We start from the raw sequence: 18253 nt of genomic DNA, 5'->3' as shown, positions 1-18253 counted from the left end.
CAGCACAACGTGCGCACGTGTGTATATATATTATATGTATATATATATACTTATTGCGCGTGTTGGGCGCAACGAATTCGTTTGTAACCCCCGCTCATTCCACGTTCCTAATACTCCGCTTCGTATCCTTCGTCTTCCCCTTCGCCCTCGTTGGTCTCGATGCCGACCTCTTCGTAGTCCTTTTCCAAAGCGGCCAAGTCTTCCCTGGCTTCACTAAACTCCCCCTCCTCCATACCTTCTCCAACGTACCAGTGGACAAACGCTCTTTTGGCATACATGAGGTCAAATTTCTGGTCCATTCTAGAAAACACTTCAGCAATTGCGGTGGAGTTGCTTATCATGCAGACGGCTCTCATCACTTTGGCCAAATCCCCCCCGGGGACAACGGTCGGTGGTTGGTAATTAATACCACATTTGAATCCAGTTGGGCACCAGTCAACAAATTGAATTGTTCTTTTCGTCTTAATGGTAGCAACAGCTGCGTTGACATCCTTTGGGACGACATCTCCTCTGTACATTAAACAACAAGCCATGTACTTACCATGACGAGGATCACATTTAGCCATCATATTTGCTGGTTCGAACGCCGAATTGGTAATTTCTGACACTGATAATTGTTCGTGATAGGCCTTTTCAGCACTAACAACTGGAGCATATGAGGACAACATGAAGTGGATACGTGGATAAGGCACTAAGTTCGTTTGAAACTCCGTAACGTCCACATTTAGGGCACCATCAAATCGTAGAGAAGCCGTTAGGGACGAAATAACTTGCGCTATTAGTCTGTTTAAGTTTGTATAAGTGGGCCTTTCGATGTCCAAATTTTTTTTACATATGTCGTAGATAGCTTCATTGTCTAACATGATCGCCACATCGGTGTGTTCTAGTAGAGAGTGGGTGGACAAAACCGAGTTGTATGGTTCCACCACAGCTGTTGATACTTGAGGTGAAGGCCAGCAGCAAAAGTTCAGCTTCGATTTCTTTCCATAATCAACTGATAATCTTTCTAACATTAAACAGCCAAAACCACTTCCGGTACCACCACCAACAGCACTAAACATTAGAAAGCCTTGTAGACCTGTACAGTTATCGGCTAGCTTTCTAATTCTGTCTAGGCACACATCTATGACTTCCTTTCCTATGGTGTAGTGACCCCTTGCGAAATTGTTTGCGGCATCTTCCTTTCCTGATATTAATTGTTCAGGGTGAAACAGCTGACGATATGTACCTGTTCTCACTTCATCTACAACGGTTGGCTCTAGGTCGACGAAGACGCAACGTGGGACCTGTGGCGATAAAGGGAAGCGGAGGGAATATTTATGTGCATGCACAGATACATGTACACATGTATGCGTTTATATATGTCACTCGGACGCCCAAACATGCACAATCCATTCTACATTACACGACGTGAACAGATATGAATCACAAAAGAGAGGAAAGTTACTCCTTTGTATACAATTAACATGCACACTGTTCGTCCGTAATGCGCGTAGGATATGAACACAAGGGAACAAACAGATTTCAACTAGCGCAAAGTTTGCGCCACTTTGGAGAGGGCACATTCTTTGGAAGTAGACGCGTAAAAAGAGTTAATCAACGGTTGAGCTATTTTTCCCTCCTTACGTGTTTTCCTGCACCCGTTTCTGAAAAAAAGGTATTAAAAGCATCATCGTTTGCTCTGGCAGCTTTGTCCGAGGGCATTTGACCATCCGGTTGTATTCCATGTTCTAGGCAAAACAGTTCCCTAAGGGGTGGTTGCGAGGTGTGCAGGAGGTGTGCAAGCGTGTAACTGTGTTTATACGCACGATTTGCAGCGGGTGTAGAAGGATACGTCGACTGGTAAGCCAACCCAATCACATACTACGCAAAGAACATAACATACAAGGTCAAAATATGCAATGTAAATATGGCATGTGTGCATGCAGACGAATACACAAGTGTGTGTGTACTCGTGTGAACACAAAATGACTAGGGGGGGGGTGCATGTTAAGGAGACTATTGGCATGCTCTTCCCATTTTTAATGAATGGGGTGACACGATGTTAAAAAAAAAGGAAAAATGCACAACTTTGGTGCTAGGGCATCTGAAGCCAAAAGAATGATGTGTGCAGGGTGAGCACATTTTGTTTTCTTCTTTTTTGGTTACCAGCAAGCATTTCCAACTTGAATACCAGCTTGTCCTACATGAATACTTATTACTTCTCTCATTTTTATATGAATGAATGGTTATAAAACAAAAAAAAAATAATTTGTTTTTAAAACGTAATAAATACTAAATATCAAAATGGAAAATTGAATATGAGAGAAAATGATTACATAAAACAAAAATACAAGGAAGTTGCGTGATAAATTATTGTGTACGTACGTAAATGCTTATTTTACATATATTCATGCTTTAATTTTTGTGCTTTGTAATTTTTTCTTTAATTCTTGTAAAACATAATGACTAATTACTCGCAAAAAATTTGTTCTTTATGGAATTCCTTAAAACAGTAAAGTCGTAGATATGTACACGAATATTTTTTTGGGGGGGGAGGAGGAAAAAAAAAGTGATGCTCGCAGGGTATTATACACGCTTAATTCACATACGCACGTATGTAAAATATGTACATATGAATGTTGTACATTTCCAAGCAGGGATTTTTTTGAGGAAAAAAAAAGTCTGTATACAAATAGAAAGTAATGTTTCAAAGTTTTCCTTCCCTTTTTTGTTTTTTTATAATGTTTTGTGCCTATTTGTTGAATGTATATGGATATGTGTTTTTTTTTTTTTTTACATGTTTTCCATTAGCATATTTATATACACTGGAAATGTACGAAAAAAAAAAGAAAAAGAAATGTTTTTTTCTTTATTCCAATTTTGTGTAACCTTGTATATTTATTTTGTTTTATTCTTTTACCACCATATGTAAGAATGCGAATAAAATAAATAAAAAAAAAAAAAAATTCTGTCAGGATATAAAAGCCAAGTGGTGCGTTGGATTAAGTTCTTTTCCCCCTTCCCCTTTGAAATTTGTTCAGACAAAACGGTCAGGATATTATTTAATATTCAAAAGTTCGTAAAAATTCTGCTCTTATGCCACATTTTTTGTACTTAAAAGTTCTTATAAAAATGAATGGTGAAATTTGCACTGTTATGTACTTTTTGCAAGCCTTTTCCCTATTCCCCTTTCGTCAATATTGTGTAAACAATTTTGGGGGGGTTAACGATATGTGCTTATGCATGAAGATTTTACATGAGAACTTTTTTTTTTTTTTTTTTCCAACAGAAGGGGAGCCCTACATATGCTTATAAGGTGTCAAAAAGTGACGCGAAAACGGTAAAGTCCATGCTTTTTAACAAATCCTTGGTTAATTTTTTTTTTTAACAGAAATTGCATAGTGTGTATTTTACGTTTTGTTCTATCAAAGGCAATGTAGTGTCCCCTGCTGATAATAACAATAAATTCGAACTTGTGAACGTTTTTGAACTGCTCGTAAAAAAAAGTATTTTTTTTTTTTCTCACACAAAACAGGATTTCCAGTTTCCATAACAAAAAGGAAAATGTAGCAAGAGTGCTAATGCTTTTAATTTCAATGTTAGTCGTTTTTTAAGAAATAGAGGTGTATGGATATTTCACTGCACTGTTGAGGGTTTCCTTCTTTTTTTTTTCCCTCACCAAACGAGTGATAATTTCCCCGAAGAGATTTGCACACTTTTTTTTGACCTTTAAATATATCCACATTTTGTGATACGTGTAGGTTTTATTTTAATTTTTTTTTTTTCCCGTTTGTGTATGCTAGTGATTGCTAAAAAAAGCTGAAGTGGGCATTTTTTTTTCTTCAGAACGCGGACAAAATTGCATTTAAAAATACATTTAAACTAGTTCTATTTTGCAAATTTCGGGTGGCATATGCAAAAAGAATGTTAAATAGTGTAACAATTTCTGGTTTGGTACATTTTACGTTTATTTCGCCAAAATGAAGTTAAAAAAAAAAAAAGGAAAGAAAGTTATCGTGCCATTGGGGTTGATAGCCCACTTTGCACACGTGTCTGAAAATGCTGTAAAATGCAGAAGTGTGTATATACACATATATATGTGTACGCTCGCTATTGAATTTTATTTTTACCCTCAATTAATGCGGGGAAATATTGTGAACGGGATTGTGAACAGGTGTGCACGCAAAATCCTCCCTTTTTTAATTATTTCTACATTTTGCTTAAAACTCGCACGGGGCGTGCACAACTGCATTGTCGTCCCTTCTGCAACCCTTAAGTTGTTTTCTTCAAAGGATTAGAAAATTGGGACATGAAAAAGAAGAGGAAGGGTAAAAAATTAAGTGGCGCAACTGTTAAAACACCCTCTGCGCACAACTGAACGTGAGAGTTATTGTCATGAGCCTATTAAAATGTATATGCATATATACTTGCATGTGTATTTTGTACTAGGTGTTCGCAAAATGCGTCACCACAAGGTAAGTCCGTTCAACATGAGCAGTGGCGTTTCCTCTTTTTTTTCCCTTTTTATTCACCTTCCTAACCTCCAAAAAAAGGAAAAGAAAAAAAAAGGACGTCTATGATATTAACACAACATAGCATTAAAAATTAACATAAACACAAAACTGTCACACTTTTACCTCTTCACTAAGAATGAAGCGACGCGGGCTCTTGTTCTATACATATATAGAGATTTTTTTTTTTTTTTTTTTTTTTTACAATATGAAAAAAAAAAAATTAAAGTGTCTTAAAAGGGGGTAGCGAAAACGACAGCAAAATGTAATCGTTGTGTACCACTTAAAAAAATTAATGAAAAAAAATTGCTACTATAAAAAAATACAACGCTGCGAAGGGGTAAAAGAAGTTTTAATAGGTAAATATGCAGAAAGTACGGAACTAATGGAAGGTTCATTCTTTTTACGTCAGCAATGAAAGTGGGCATAGCGTATCTTTTGTGTTGTTAAATATACATGTCCCAACTCCACAGAGTGAAGATGAAGCCATAGAATAGGGGACTCCGCACTAATGTCTGCAGTTGAGAAGCGTTAGTTTTATCAACGAATTGGTCCTTTCCGTTCAGCTCAGTCATAATTTGAAATGCTTTTTGAAAAATAAAAATGGGGAGGGAAAATGGACAAAATTATTGAAAAAGGAGTCTTTCTTATTTCTTCTCCATTTCTGCGCACGTTTGGGCTCTGTGTTAAGGGAAAAATGAGTATATGTGGCAAAATAAAAATAAAAAAAAAAAAATCAAATCCATACATTGTGAGACGCTAACATACACAATCTTTATGGGTAGGCTTCAACAACAGAAGCGCAAATATAATTGGCACCTTAATTTTATTCCCGTTATTTCGTTCCGTAAGGACAAATTGTAAGTTTGCAACTGTTTGTACTTGAGACCTAAGCCGTGGATAACTTCGCTTAATAGTTTCTGTTCATCCTTAGAAATATCAATTTGCGTTTTCCTGAAGGGAAAAAAAAGTAATTTGAGGTTTGCAACTCCCCAATAAGGGGCATACTATACATATATATATGTGTGTTGTACACGCCCATATAAATGCTCGTAAGGTGGTTCCCTTATTCAGTACAGTGCGTCCTTGTAGTATTCGGTTTCCTTTTCCCTAATTTGTAATTGTTCCTTAAAGATTTGTAAAGCCTAATGTGGGGCAAAATTGCGTAGAAGGATAAGTGTGGCATCGTATGAAAGCATATTAGGATGTCTGACTCAACAATTTAAAATAACTTGTTGTAATTATTTACATCCAAGGAGCAGTTCATTCTTCTTTGTTTTTTATTTTCTGTATGTACCGCATTAAATTCCTTGCTTAGTTTATTCTTTGTGGTCTCTTCGATAAGTCCACAGTTTTTCTTCTCCATTAGCAACTCGGCTTCTAGCTTTATGATTTTTTCCTATGTTAAGGGAAACAATGAGATGTTGTCATTTTTTTTTTCTTATAATTATTGCCCGTTAATAGGCCTTATAAAAGAAAAAGTACAAATAGAGAATTACATTTCTTGCTAAGTCTGAATTCCCCTGCATATGAGACAACTCAATCTTCATCCTTTGATTCGTCTTAAAATGGAAAAAAAAAATTCGATTTCACTTTTGTAGATTAAACATTGGGAAAAATCATAAATTTGTGCACATGCATTGGTGGCAAGGGACTGTACACAGATTGGCAAAGAGAGAAAGGTGGGTAAATTGATAACCTCAGTCAGTTCTTTAATTTCCTGCTGTTTTGCTTCTACTTCCTTCTGCTTTCCTTCCATTTCTTTTAACGTTTTCTAAAAAAAAAAAAAATAAAATAAAAAAAAAATAAGCAATCCTTTTTGCGCCGAATGAGGAGTTGCACTTTCCATTTCTCACCTCATATTTTTCCTGCAGAGTTGGGTCGTCTTTTGCGTCCTGCTTGTCCATAATTTCCGACATTTTATTTTCTAGCTTTTTATTTATTCTCTTCAAATCGTCAATTTCGTTTTCAAGCTAAGAGAATCGAAAAAGTACGGAAGGTGTATTGTGCTCACGTGTTTTTATAGGTACGCTGCGTTACACATGATGACTGAAGCATGTGGACGGACAATTAAAGCTGTACCTCCTTCACTTTGTTCATGTCGTGACTCGTGTCTGTCGACACTTTCTCCTTTAAGTTCTCGTTTTCCTTTTTAAGTCTGATTAATTCCTCCGTTTGGTCCACGTTGCTTAGTCCTCTAAAATTGGGATGAACAAGTAAAGCGCTAGGTCATTTAACAGTTCGCAAAAGTTTATGCGTTGAATAGGACTATCCGTTTTCTCGTCAATGCAAACGTGCCCGTGTTTAGATATGCATGTGTAATTGCATATAGAGAGGGGCTTATTATAATGTTTTACATGTTGATTTTTTCAAAATTTTGCTCCTTCTTCAGCTGTTCATAGGACTGGTTTTTCGCTTCTCTGAAAGGGGTGAATGCGTAAATAATTTGCGTGAAGAAATACACGTTTTTCTTTTCTTTTTTCTTTTTTTTTCTTTTTTTCTTTTTTTTTTTCCTTTTTTGTTAAATTACAAGTCGTTTTTCAGCTTTTCTAGGGTTTTGTTTTTCTCGTCGAGGTCTTGTTTCAGTTTCTCATTCTCCGTCTTTGCGTTCACTAAGTTGGTATCCAAATCTGAAGTGAGTGGTGTGGAGAAGAAAGCGAAGCAGGTATTTCCGTTGCGGAGATTTGTTCGGACGGAGTGTGCAGCAAAATGGAGAAATAAAATGGGGTTGAAGAAACGAGCTAATGAATGGTCCAACAAACCTGCGCATTTGTCCTTATATATGATGAGACTGCTTGACTCGACCTTCAACTTCTCCACCTCATTTTCCATGTCCACCATTTTTTGAGTGTTATCCTGTGGAGGGCACACAGAAGACGAATTGTGCGATTAACGCACTGAGCATGTCTTTAATAAACCAAATAGTGGCTTAATCCGGGCAAAATAATTACGCTCATGGCCCAGATATACATCTTTATGTTATAGGGGCACATTTTTCTTTCGTTCATAAAATTACTCTAAGCTTGTCCTCCAATTCTTTGTTGATATTTTGAACAACCATTAGGCTGTCCAATTTTTCTTTATATTTATTTATTTTATTCTGCAAATTTTCGATATTGGAATTTTCTTGCTTCAGGATATTTTGTTCATCCTCCAACTCTTTGATTTTTCCTTTTAAATCATTTTCTAAGAGGCTTCTCTCCTTGGTTTGTTTTTCTAAGCTACTTTGCAATTCATGGATTTTCCTTTCTTGTTCTTCTATCTGTGTCATATATTGATTTTTGGACTTTTCGCAAGCTGCATTAATTTGTTTTTTCAAATTCTCCATCTTTTCAGTGTTATCCTGGATTGTTTTATTTTTCTCCGTCAGTGAATTGGTTAAATTTTCATTTTCCATTTCTAGATATTTCACTTTTTCCTTCAGCTGCTTGATTTCGTTTTTCATCGATTCAGTCAGGTTCTGCAGGAGAGGGGTACAGCATAAGCGGGATGTTCCTCTGTACCAGCTGTGCACGAATATGAGCAGTTGATGAATTCTGTCATATACGCCACGTGGATGAAATGTTCAAAATTTCGTAAATTTTAGTTATTCTATTACTGCAGCTTCTGTGGGGTGGTCAACAGAAGGATTTTTTTCCCGAGCATTACATAAAAAGGGGGGCACAGAAATTATGCACAGTATGTCACTTAAAATGTAGACACCTGGATTTAGCATACTTAGGGACGTGTATATGTAACGTCCACAATTCCCCCTATGATTAGTTATTTTGTAGTACAGGTTATCTCATTCAGAGATGATACTCTCTCAAAAACGGGTGCTTCTGGCTGTATTAACTAGGAAACTGTTCATTTTTTAAAAAATGATTGTGTAGTCCCTTTTCCGATTTACCTTTAGCAGCACTGTCCTGCGATGTTAGCTTGTTCTCTTTGCCCGCATTTTCCTGTAAAGTGAGAGTTCCAGAGGAATGAACGCATATGTATGCATCTATATATGTGCAATTAGCACTCACTTAGCAAATGCAGAGGTAGATGCGGTGAGAAAATGCGGGGTGGTGTTGGCAAAAAGGGAGAAGAAAAAATACCTCCTTGTCCAAAACCTCCACAATGCTATGTATATATTTTTGTGTTTCATGACTAAGGGACAAAATGTTATTTATGTGTTTTTGCTTGTCATCCGAGACGAGGGCAGCCAGAATTACTAAGCTGTATATATCGATGAACTTCGAAGAAGAAAAGAGGTTCGATCAATGAGTTTAAGCGCGATGGTTTGGAGCACACACTAGGGGGTACATACAAGGGGGTACACACAACGGGATACATATCGCTGTGTTTGATCCCCCCATGACATGCACATCATGGCGTAGGAGCCACCTGGTTGAGTGTGTGGCGGGGGGATAGCAACACATATGTAAGCACTACATATATATGCTGGAGGGCAAAGAAACATGCCCATCCCTGAGTCCAGGCAGTTTTACCTCGTTCACTGTCAAGCCCAATAAATTTTCGATAACCCTTTTTATTATCCTTTCGAACTTGTTTTCGTGGTATTCATTCAAATATTTTAGTAAGCACTCGTAGGCATCCTTCACGAAAAGGGGGTTAATAGTGGGTTAGCGCAGAGAAGCAGAATTAGGCGAAGTTAAGCAGAACTAAACGGGGGTGAAAACACCGGGACGACGTTTCAGTATGGTCCTTCATTTTTGCAACTGCGATGAAGTCTCTTCTCTGGCGTGAAGACAATTCTTTCTTGTCTCTTATTTTTGTGGGTCATCATCCCTTCCATTGCGCGCATAGGACAAGAATGCAGTTGCTACAGTTGCCGCGGGGGATGCGTTTTCCGAGTTTTGTCTTATTCTGCTTGGTGCTACTCATTCGGCCATCGGCACACTCGCGCGCGTTAATTCTTACCAACTCCGAATCAAATTGAGCCGGGTGAATCGATATGTCAAACCATGAGGGGTAAATCTCATTCATACATAGCCACACCGAATAGCAGGAGTATATGTTAATTACGCTTGCGTTATTTTCCTTGGGTGCTTTATTTACATTTTTTAGCGAAGATTCATCGATCACTATTTCCACATTTTTCGCGAAATAAAATGTCTGGACAAATTCTTTTATGTGATTCACTTTTTTTTCAACATCATTCATTTTGTTGACTCGTGTTTTGGAAATTTTATTTGAAATGTGCTATTTGTCAATTAGGTATGCACACGGAGAGTTGTAAAGAGGGGATGCAAGTGGAAAACGCGGGGGAAATACACACAAAAATGGAGAAGTTGGTATGCTCACTTTGCAGCTAAGTTGAATCCTTAACATGTGCATTTTAAAACTGGTTAATACGATGGAAAAAAAAATATATATTTCCGAAGGACCAAATGTTTTGTGAACGGATAAAAAGTCGAGGGAAAAAAATACATAAAAAATGATGGCCCATGCTTACTATTTTACAAAATAGGCGCAAAGAAAAAAAAAAAGAAACTGTGCAAATTTATAAAAAGGTTTTTATCCATTTTGTGAAGTAAAACGAAAAAAAAAAAAAAAAAAAAAGCTTTAGTATATTTCTCATAACTTGCATTTCTGGCATATTTAACAATTTTTTTATCTGTTATTAATGTTGCAATTTTTCTGTTTCGTTGTCTTTCACTTAGTCTGCAGCTTCGTTAAGTTCACGAATGCACAAAAGAGGGGAAAAAAAAATAAAAAAATAAATAAAAAAAAAGCGCAAAGCTGAAACGAGGAAAAAGCAAACCCTGCAGTGATGCCATTTGTTTCAACGTTTCCTTCTCACTTTGATTTGCAAATTCTTTGCCTCTGCATACTGTTTTTCAAGTTGAGCCCGATGCGCACTTGAGCTTTTCTATTCCGAGGGAAAATTCCTCCCACTTTCTGCTACATTTGTGTGTAGAAAAGATATCACAGGAAAAATGCTACTCCCAGGGACTGCAAATTTGGGACCACACAGTGATTTTCTTATTTGATGGAATTGAACACAATTTTGCAAAATAACCAACGTTTATGCCAACACACATAAGGCGAATGAATCAAAGCAAGATATGTGGTCCGACCGGTGTACGTGTATTCTATGGCATATACATATATACTTTTTATGAACGAACACCAAAAGGGAAATATCCAAACGGAGGAAGGACTCAAAATGTGGTGCTACCTTACCCAGTAGTGTAAAATATGGGGACATGTTTTGACATCATTGGCACATTGTGCCCCTTCAATTGGGGGTTATAATAATTGGAAGAGTTTATATTAATGCCTATTGGGGTGTGGCCCCTTTTGAAGGCTTTTTTTTTTTTCCTCTCAAATGAGAGATGCGATAAAGCGATGTAAGAAGACGAAACAAAATAGTGGAATTAAACACTGGGGTTTGTTGTACTTTATTAAAATATGGCAATAATGCATCGAGGTTATAATAAATAGGTGTGGAGATTGGGCAAGCACATGCGTAAATATATAAAAAAAAAAAAAAAAAAGCGTTTCTCACCTGCAAAATGTGACACCCTTCTTCGACTTTCCACCTGCAAATGGCCCTCTCGTGCAACTTCTGGCCTCATATCCCCGGATCATTTCATATTTCTCAACTCGCCGGACGCACCGTTCAGCTGCTTCTCAATGGCTTCACAATTCAAATCGTTAACGTAGCATTTGTTAATAATGTCATTCACAAAATCGTCCTTTCCCATGGTGTGGAGAGAATTCATTAATTCCTCCAAGCCACACATTTTTTCCACCAGCTTCTCAAAATTCTCGATGTTCAGATGGAGGTTTTTATTATTGATAATCTCGTCTTTGTTTACATTTTTTTCATTCAAGATTTTTAAAAACCCTAGAGAATTCTCATTATCTAATTCGTTAAGGAGGGTCAGCATATCGCACTGTTCACTCTCTATAAGTCTTAGTCTTTTTTCAAGCGATTCTTGTTTTTTCTCAATTTTTATTTGGTCTTCCAATATGAGTGAATACATTTTATCGTAATGAGCCACTTTGTTATATATGTCCAATATTTCATTTGAACAATAATTCATAAAATTGATTTTATTTTTAACAAAGGAGGAGAGGTTACTGATGACGTCAATTATCATTTCTTTGTCCAAGTCCTTCTTAAAGTACGACTCACTTTGTCTTATATTTTTTTCGACGTTCTTTCTGTCTTTTTCTAGCTGTTTTTTTTGCTCCATTTGTAGCTTTTGCATTTTGGCATTTTGTTCAGATAAAAATGGGAAATCTTCAAAATTCATTTCTTTGGTATTTTCATTATTTCGAAGGGTCCCCTTGGTTTCCTTTAGTTGAAAATTAAACGCATATTGCTGCTGGTTATCTGCCGTTTTGTTTTCACTCACCTGATTTATATTTTCAGTCTGTTCAATTTCTTGCTTTTCTGTATTTTTCTCCTCATTCTGTAAATTGTTACTTAAGTACACATTTTTTTTTCGATTTTCTAGCGAAATGAAATTTATCATATTGCCTACCTTGTCCACGTCTTCATCTTCTTTTTGCGCAAAAATTTGGGACTTGTTTTTCGTTTCGTTTTTTGACTTTCCGAAGGAGGGTGCAAACATGGACGAGTTTCCCTTTATGGAGAAGAAGGGGTTGCCACTACTATTGTTAATGCCACTGCTAAAGTTATCATTCTTTTCCGCCCCTCCGGAGAAGAAGCCACCTTTGCCTCCCTCTGGTTGGAAGGCCTTTCCAAAAAGGGACGAAGAATTTGGAAAGGAGATACTGCTCCCCTTTTGAGGGTCTTCATTTTTGACTTCATTTTTCTTGTTCATATCGCCAAAAAGGGAGTTTTGTCCAAGGCCAAAAGTGGACAGCTTGTTTGCGGTCTCGAACATGTCCTTCAGATTTGCGGGGTCACTTGGTTTGGGGAACTCACCCAATTTCGTTAAGTTGCCCAATTTTGTGAAATCGCCCAATTTGCTCTTTTCCCCGAGGTCACTCGACTCCGTCTGATCCTTCGTTTCCTTCTTCTTGGTAAAAGAAAAGGACCAGAATTTTTTCTTGTCATCCGCTTTCGATTCGCTCGTTTTCTCAGTTGCGCCCATGGCGGCGGCATCACTATCTGGAGCTTTTTTAACCTCGGATTTACTTTCCTCATCTGTTTTCTCCTTGGGTTCCTTCGATTCGCTCGATCCGTGGCTGGGCGAAATGTTAAAATTGAAAATGGACGGTTTATGGGAACTGGAGGGTTCCTTCCCCTTTTGCTGTTCATCGGCCGGCTGTTCCTTGTTCTCTTTCTGTTCATTTTTTTGGTCATTCTCGATAGGTTTATCCTTTAAGTTGAAATTTATTTCACCCGGTTCCTGTTCACTGGGTGGGGTTTCCTTTGAACTGGACACTGTGTGCTGTTCATTTTGGGCTTCTTCCTTTTCATCCTTTTTTGCCTTTTCGTTAGTTTCACCATTTTCAGGATTTTCGTCCTGTTTGCCCATTTGACCCTTTTGGTCGGGGGATCCCTCTTCGTTAGTTTCGCTTTTCTCGGCAGAGCTGAACACGAAGTTCGACGTAGCGATTTTATTCTGATCACTCTTTTCCAAACCGGTACCCCGTGGTGCATTTTCCTTTGTGTCACTTTTAAAGAAGGAAGAATCGAAGGGGGTGTTACTTTTGAGGAGATCGGAGGTATTATCCTTCGTTTTCTCAGTTTTTTCATCCTTGTTTGCGGAATCTGTTTGTTCGTTCTGTGTATTTTTCTTTTCATCTTGTGCACTGTCTTTTTCCATGGCGAGGGGTTTGCTCTGTTCTAACGATTCTGTTGTTATTTTTGCTTCATCCAGTTTTTTCGCTTCAGAATGTATTTTCTCTTTTTGCGTTTCTTTTTGCACTTTTTCTTCTTCCGTCTTGACTGGTTTATCAGCACCACTTTGGTTCGACTGACATTCTTGGCCCATTTGGAGAACTTCCTTCTGGGTAGTAGTTCCAGGCTGGTCATTCGGTTTTTCCCCTTTGGTCTGTTCCTCAGGAGCGTTATTCATATTGGCTGCCCCATCAACGGGTTTACTTGCTAAAACGTTATTATGGGAACTTTCCTTATTTTCATTCCCCGTTGTGGTGCCTTTGGCACTCTGGTTATTCGGAAAGAGGGAAAAGGTATTTGAGAAGGCATTGTTTTGCGACATATTACTGCTACTGCTGGTGTTGTTAAAGAGGAATGAATTTTCACTTGACTTGACTTCACCGGACGATTTAAACGAATTGGTGGTGAAAGGATTTTCATTGTTGGTTGTTTTGCTGAACGACGACAAAAAGGGAGTAGTACTTGTGTTGTTAGTCGATTTGAAAATGTCACTTGTACTTGTCTTGGAAAATGAACTAAAAGAGATATTAAAATTGTCAAGGAGTGGAGGAGAGGTACTGTTGTTTGCGCTATTTTTCGTACCAAATAAACTGCCTTCATTTTGATTAAATGGTTTCATACTTTTGTTAAAGTCCTCGAATGTGTTCATTTTATTTGCTGATCCGAGGGTGCTCATGGAGGACATGCCAAAAGGGTTTATCTTCCCTTCATTGTTATTGTTCATGTTAGCACTAGCAAAGAAGGACTTTGTTGTGTTGTTATTATTCAGCATAGATGAAGTGGGGGATTTATCACCCTGTGAAGTGGCTTGTAGGGCCATACTCTGAAATGGGTTTATATTATTTTTTGCAAAAGCACTTGAACTGGATGAAAATCCTCCACTAAATGTTAATTTGTTATTGTTATTATTTGGTTTGTTGTTACTGAAACCGCCTAACGAATTTGCATTCGACGAGTTGGCAAAGATTTGTTTGGCTGCCTCTAACTGTTCCTTTGAGAATAAACCTCCACCTTCTGTGCTGCGATCATCATTTAGTTGACTTCCTAATGCAATGGAGCTGCCTAGGGTACTTTGTTTGAACATACTAGAGCCACTATTGGGGGTATTTCCTACCAGGCTCCTCATGAAACCAGGATAGACATCTTTCTTCGCCGCACTAAACAAATTTTGATTAAAAGCATTCGTGGATGTGTTTGCACTAGGGCTCGAAGTAGTGCTCCCGAACAGGCTATTATTTTTATTTAAATCGTTGGCATTGTTTGAAAAAATGGAATTCCCCTTGTTCAAGTTATCTTGTGAGTTAAGAGTGTTCCCAAAAAGGTTACTGTTTTTGTTCGTGCCGTCCTGATTGTTCATGGCGTTACTGACAAAGAAGGCGTTATTTTTTAGTAGATTTGTCTGGCTATTCATACTGCTGTTGAAGATCCCACCGCTAGCCACGTTGTTCACGTTTCCCAGGTTACCCATCCTATTCATACTGTTATTGGTGCTGCTCTGATTTAACGTATTCTGACCTGCTAAGTTGTTACCAAAAAAGTCGGAGTTGCCCAAATTGTTGTTAGGCATGCTCCACATGTTCGTCGTGTTTGCATTCTGTCCATTGTTATTCTGCGCGTTGCTCTTTCCGAATAGGTTGTTCTTATCCTGATTATTGTTATTGCTACCATTGTTGTTGTTAAAGAACATTTTTGCGATGTCGGTGCGGTTGGTATAAAGGGGGACACGCAACGTTTGGGGGGAAGCCGTTCCCTTCAATGGGGCGCTTTTCCCTTTTTTGGCTTGTTATCATTGGCTTTATGGACTATTGGCAGCGATTCTTTGTAACATTGGCTCGGGGGGACAAATGCGCTATGGTACAGTGTAACGAGGGAACTTTTGGCCGGCGGGAATGCAAACTTGGGTCTTGCAGTTTGAGTTTAAGCTTGAAGTTGAACATTCGGCCTGCAAGCCCCCTTCTTCTGTTTCCCCTGTTAAGTCCTCCCGTTTTTAACCCAAATGTCACCCGTTTGAAGGTGCCCTTCCTCGCATACCTTCAGTGGGCACTTAAAAAATTAACCCTGGCGAAGGATTGTACATTCAAGAGGATAATATTATCGATATAACAATATGTACGGCACGCTATGCAAATTACAAATGTACATACGCGGAGGACGGCGGCTAACCCTGGGTATGTGATCACACAATTTGAGCTACAACACTCAAAAAAATAATAAAAAAAAAACTGCTGCTTAGGAGTTAATATTTGGATCTGCCTCGGCATAATGAGTTCGCAATTTTTTTTTTTTTTTTTAATTCCAATTATATAGCGTTCATTTGGATAAATATCACGGGGGTATGCATACATGTACCTATATAATTCCTGGGAAATTAAGAAAATAAACAATGAAATGGGAAAAAGAAAAAAAATATACTTATGTGATTATACATATGTACTCGAAGAGGTCTTTTGCAAATGTGATAAGTTCGCCTTCAAAAAAATTACATTTTCTTTTCCGCGCGAAATGGTAAGGTGATGTATGGAATTGCATGCGCTTCCCTTCACCTTAGTTAAAACAATAGAACGCTAGCCTTCACAGAGAGCACATTATTGGCGCAATGAAAATAGCTTGAGAGGTAAATTCATGTATACATGTGTTGTAAATATGTGCACAATTGTGTATGAAGCAGAAAGGAGCGGCACTTTCTTTTTCTTATTAGTCTCTCGTGCAAAAGGGACAAGCTTGCCCGAGGCAAAACGCTTGAGTACAGTTGCCCAATGTTCGAATGAATATCAGAGAGAGCGGGAAAATAATTTCGAAATGTTATTTGCATGAAGGTTCGTATGTTATAGATTTTTTCGAGGTCACGAAATTTAAGGCATTCTCCGTTTTTACGCATTTTAACCACCAGCTACAACGCTGAGGGTGTGTTTATATAGAGAATTAATAAACACATGTATGACATCATTTTTAATATGGTAGAAAGGGGGAAAACAGGCATATTGAATTCGGGTGCTGTCTTCAGCAGTGATCACTCAATTTGTAGCTATGTGCATATACATACATTAACGTACCCCACGATGCGTAATACATGTGGGAGTTTTCTTTACCCTCTTTGTTCGTTTCATTTCTGTTATCAGTTGGTGCCCCCCTTGGAGCATATTTTGCAAAGAAGGGGAAATGCATATGGTGTGTGCAGCCCCCATGGTTATAAATGACTGGAGGATAATGTTGTCTTTATGAAGAAGCATCATGCAGCACGTAAGTGATACCAATACGTCGCCGAAAGGTTCAATGCAGCTGTAAACAATCTCTACTATGTCATATTTGTTGAGGGAGGAGAGGGAATTTATTGGCATGTGCGATTAATAAAGACGGTTGTATTTATGTCCAAACGTTTGGATGTTCCCTTTGTCTGGAAGCCGTTGTATGGTGTTTTTACGCCCGTACGAGTTTTCTCATTGTGTTACATTAGCAGTACAAGTGTGCACCAAAAGGGACACACGTGCAGGTGTGCATAGGTATATTACGTGTGCATATGAACTCTCTGTGTACTGTGTGAAATCCCCTATTTAGAGGGGGGCTTATAGTGCCACACCAGTTTGTCGGCCGTTCACCATTTGCCCCAATTTTTGGGACTGAGGTCCTATATGTGCATAAGATACAAATGGAGAGGGGATGTAATAATTTTAGGAACTCCTCTGATTGGTACCTCCGTCAATTGTTAAGATTGGCAATAATGTGGTCGTATGGATAAAACCTTAGTTCAATACTGCAACTGAGGTGTCGTATTGTAGATAGAGAATGCTCTATGCATGTGATATGTACGGTGTGTTATATTAAAATTTCACTTTTTTTTTCACCCATGATTTTGACACTTAAAAAGTGTTTCCATTTTGTTTATTTTGGTGGCTTTTTTTGAAAGTGTCCATTGAGGGCACACTTTCATGGGTTTTCCACAAATAGTACGTGGTTTTTCATGAGAATTGTTTTACAAGTGGGAGAAGAAATGCGAATGAACTGAGCATAATTTGGTAAACCTGCGTTTTCTTCAGTTGACGAAAGAATTGCAGGAGGGGAGTAACACTTTTTTGGCCGGTTTATAATGCTTTTTTTTTATTTCATTTTCTTTATTTTGCTCTGCTGCGGTTTTATGTAACGTATTTTTTTTCTTTTCACACGGCAGCATTTGATCGTATCGCACGTTTATTTCCCCCTCTTATGGAATTATTCGTGTAAGATACTCGTTGTACAAACCGGTTCTTTTCAAAACCGTATTTTAAGGAATGCTTTTACCTCTTTCCTTTTTTGAAATGGAAGAATGTGGGTGGAAAAAATGGGCAGACGATGACTGACATATGATGAAATTGGACATATTTTGAAAATGTATATATATCTATTGGGTTCCTATATATGTGCTTATGTTGGGCCCATTTTCAGAATATCTCCTTTTTGCTAATAGGGCAATGGAGCAAGCTAAGGGGTTATCTACTGGAAGTTGCGGCAGGGCTGCAACACAATATACACAGAAAATGTTGACACCATTTATTCATGGAATATAGTCCTCTTTAAAAGCCAGTTTTTGCATATTTCGATTTTTTCATCCGAAGGTTATGCAAAGGTGACACTTTGGAATCGTACACTTTGAAATGATACACTTGAGAATTTTTTTTTTTCCCTTGTGGTGTACTGCTTGACGAACACCTTTTACGACACACGGTTAAGCGAGCTATTTTTTTTTTTTTTTTGTGATAGCTAGATTTTATTCGATACGCTTTGACAATTATGTTTTAAATTGTGGAATGTCGTTTACGGCTTATTCGGAAAAACAAAGGGGTGAGAAGCTGACCTATATCACCATACAATTGAATTATTACATAATAACATTACGTGAAGAATTAGATATACAGGAAGTGAAGCAAGTGACAATAATTCGCAACGTGGGTCACATGTAGTTCTTTTTTTTTTT

The 18253-nt window shown here is 37.9% G+C and overlaps 2 protein-coding genes across 2 annotated transcripts; both read right to left on the bottom strand.

The window, feature by feature from the left end:
* Positions 1-107: 107 nt before the first annotated feature.
* Positions 108-9644, bottom strand: C922_01473 (hypothetical protein; the record flags this gene model as incomplete). The annotated part of the gene is made up of 16 exons (XM_008817076.1): positions 108-1286; positions 1627-1747; positions 5313-5447; positions 5571-5638; positions 5791-5892; positions 5993-6055; positions 6193-6267; positions 6350-6466; positions 6576-6690; positions 6851-6913; positions 7024-7123; positions 7256-7349; positions 7510-7953; positions 8576-8713; positions 8969-9076; positions 9402-9644. The coding sequence occupies 16 exons, from the start codon at positions 9642-9644 to the stop codon at positions 108-110; spliced, it is 3165 nt and encodes a 1054-aa protein (XP_008815298.1).
* A 1427-nt stretch (positions 9645-11071) lies between these two features.
* Positions 11072-14992, bottom strand: C922_01472 (hypothetical protein; the record flags this gene model as incomplete). The annotated part of the gene is made up of 1 exon (XM_008817075.1): positions 11072-14992. The coding sequence occupies one exon, from the start codon at positions 14990-14992 to the stop codon at positions 11072-11074; it is 3921 nt and encodes a 1306-aa protein (XP_008815297.1).
* Between the last annotated feature and the right edge of the window lie 3261 nt (positions 14993-18253).

This window comes from Plasmodium inui (genome assembly GCF_000524495.1).
Source record: "Plasmodium inui San Antonio 1 unplaced genomic scaffold supercont1.5, whole genome shotgun sequence".
Taxonomy (NCBI): domain Eukaryota; phylum Apicomplexa; class Aconoidasida; order Haemosporida; family Plasmodiidae; genus Plasmodium; species Plasmodium inui.
The sequence above is the reverse complement of the archived record's forward strand: the minus strand, read 5'-3'. Positions and strand labels throughout refer to the sequence as shown.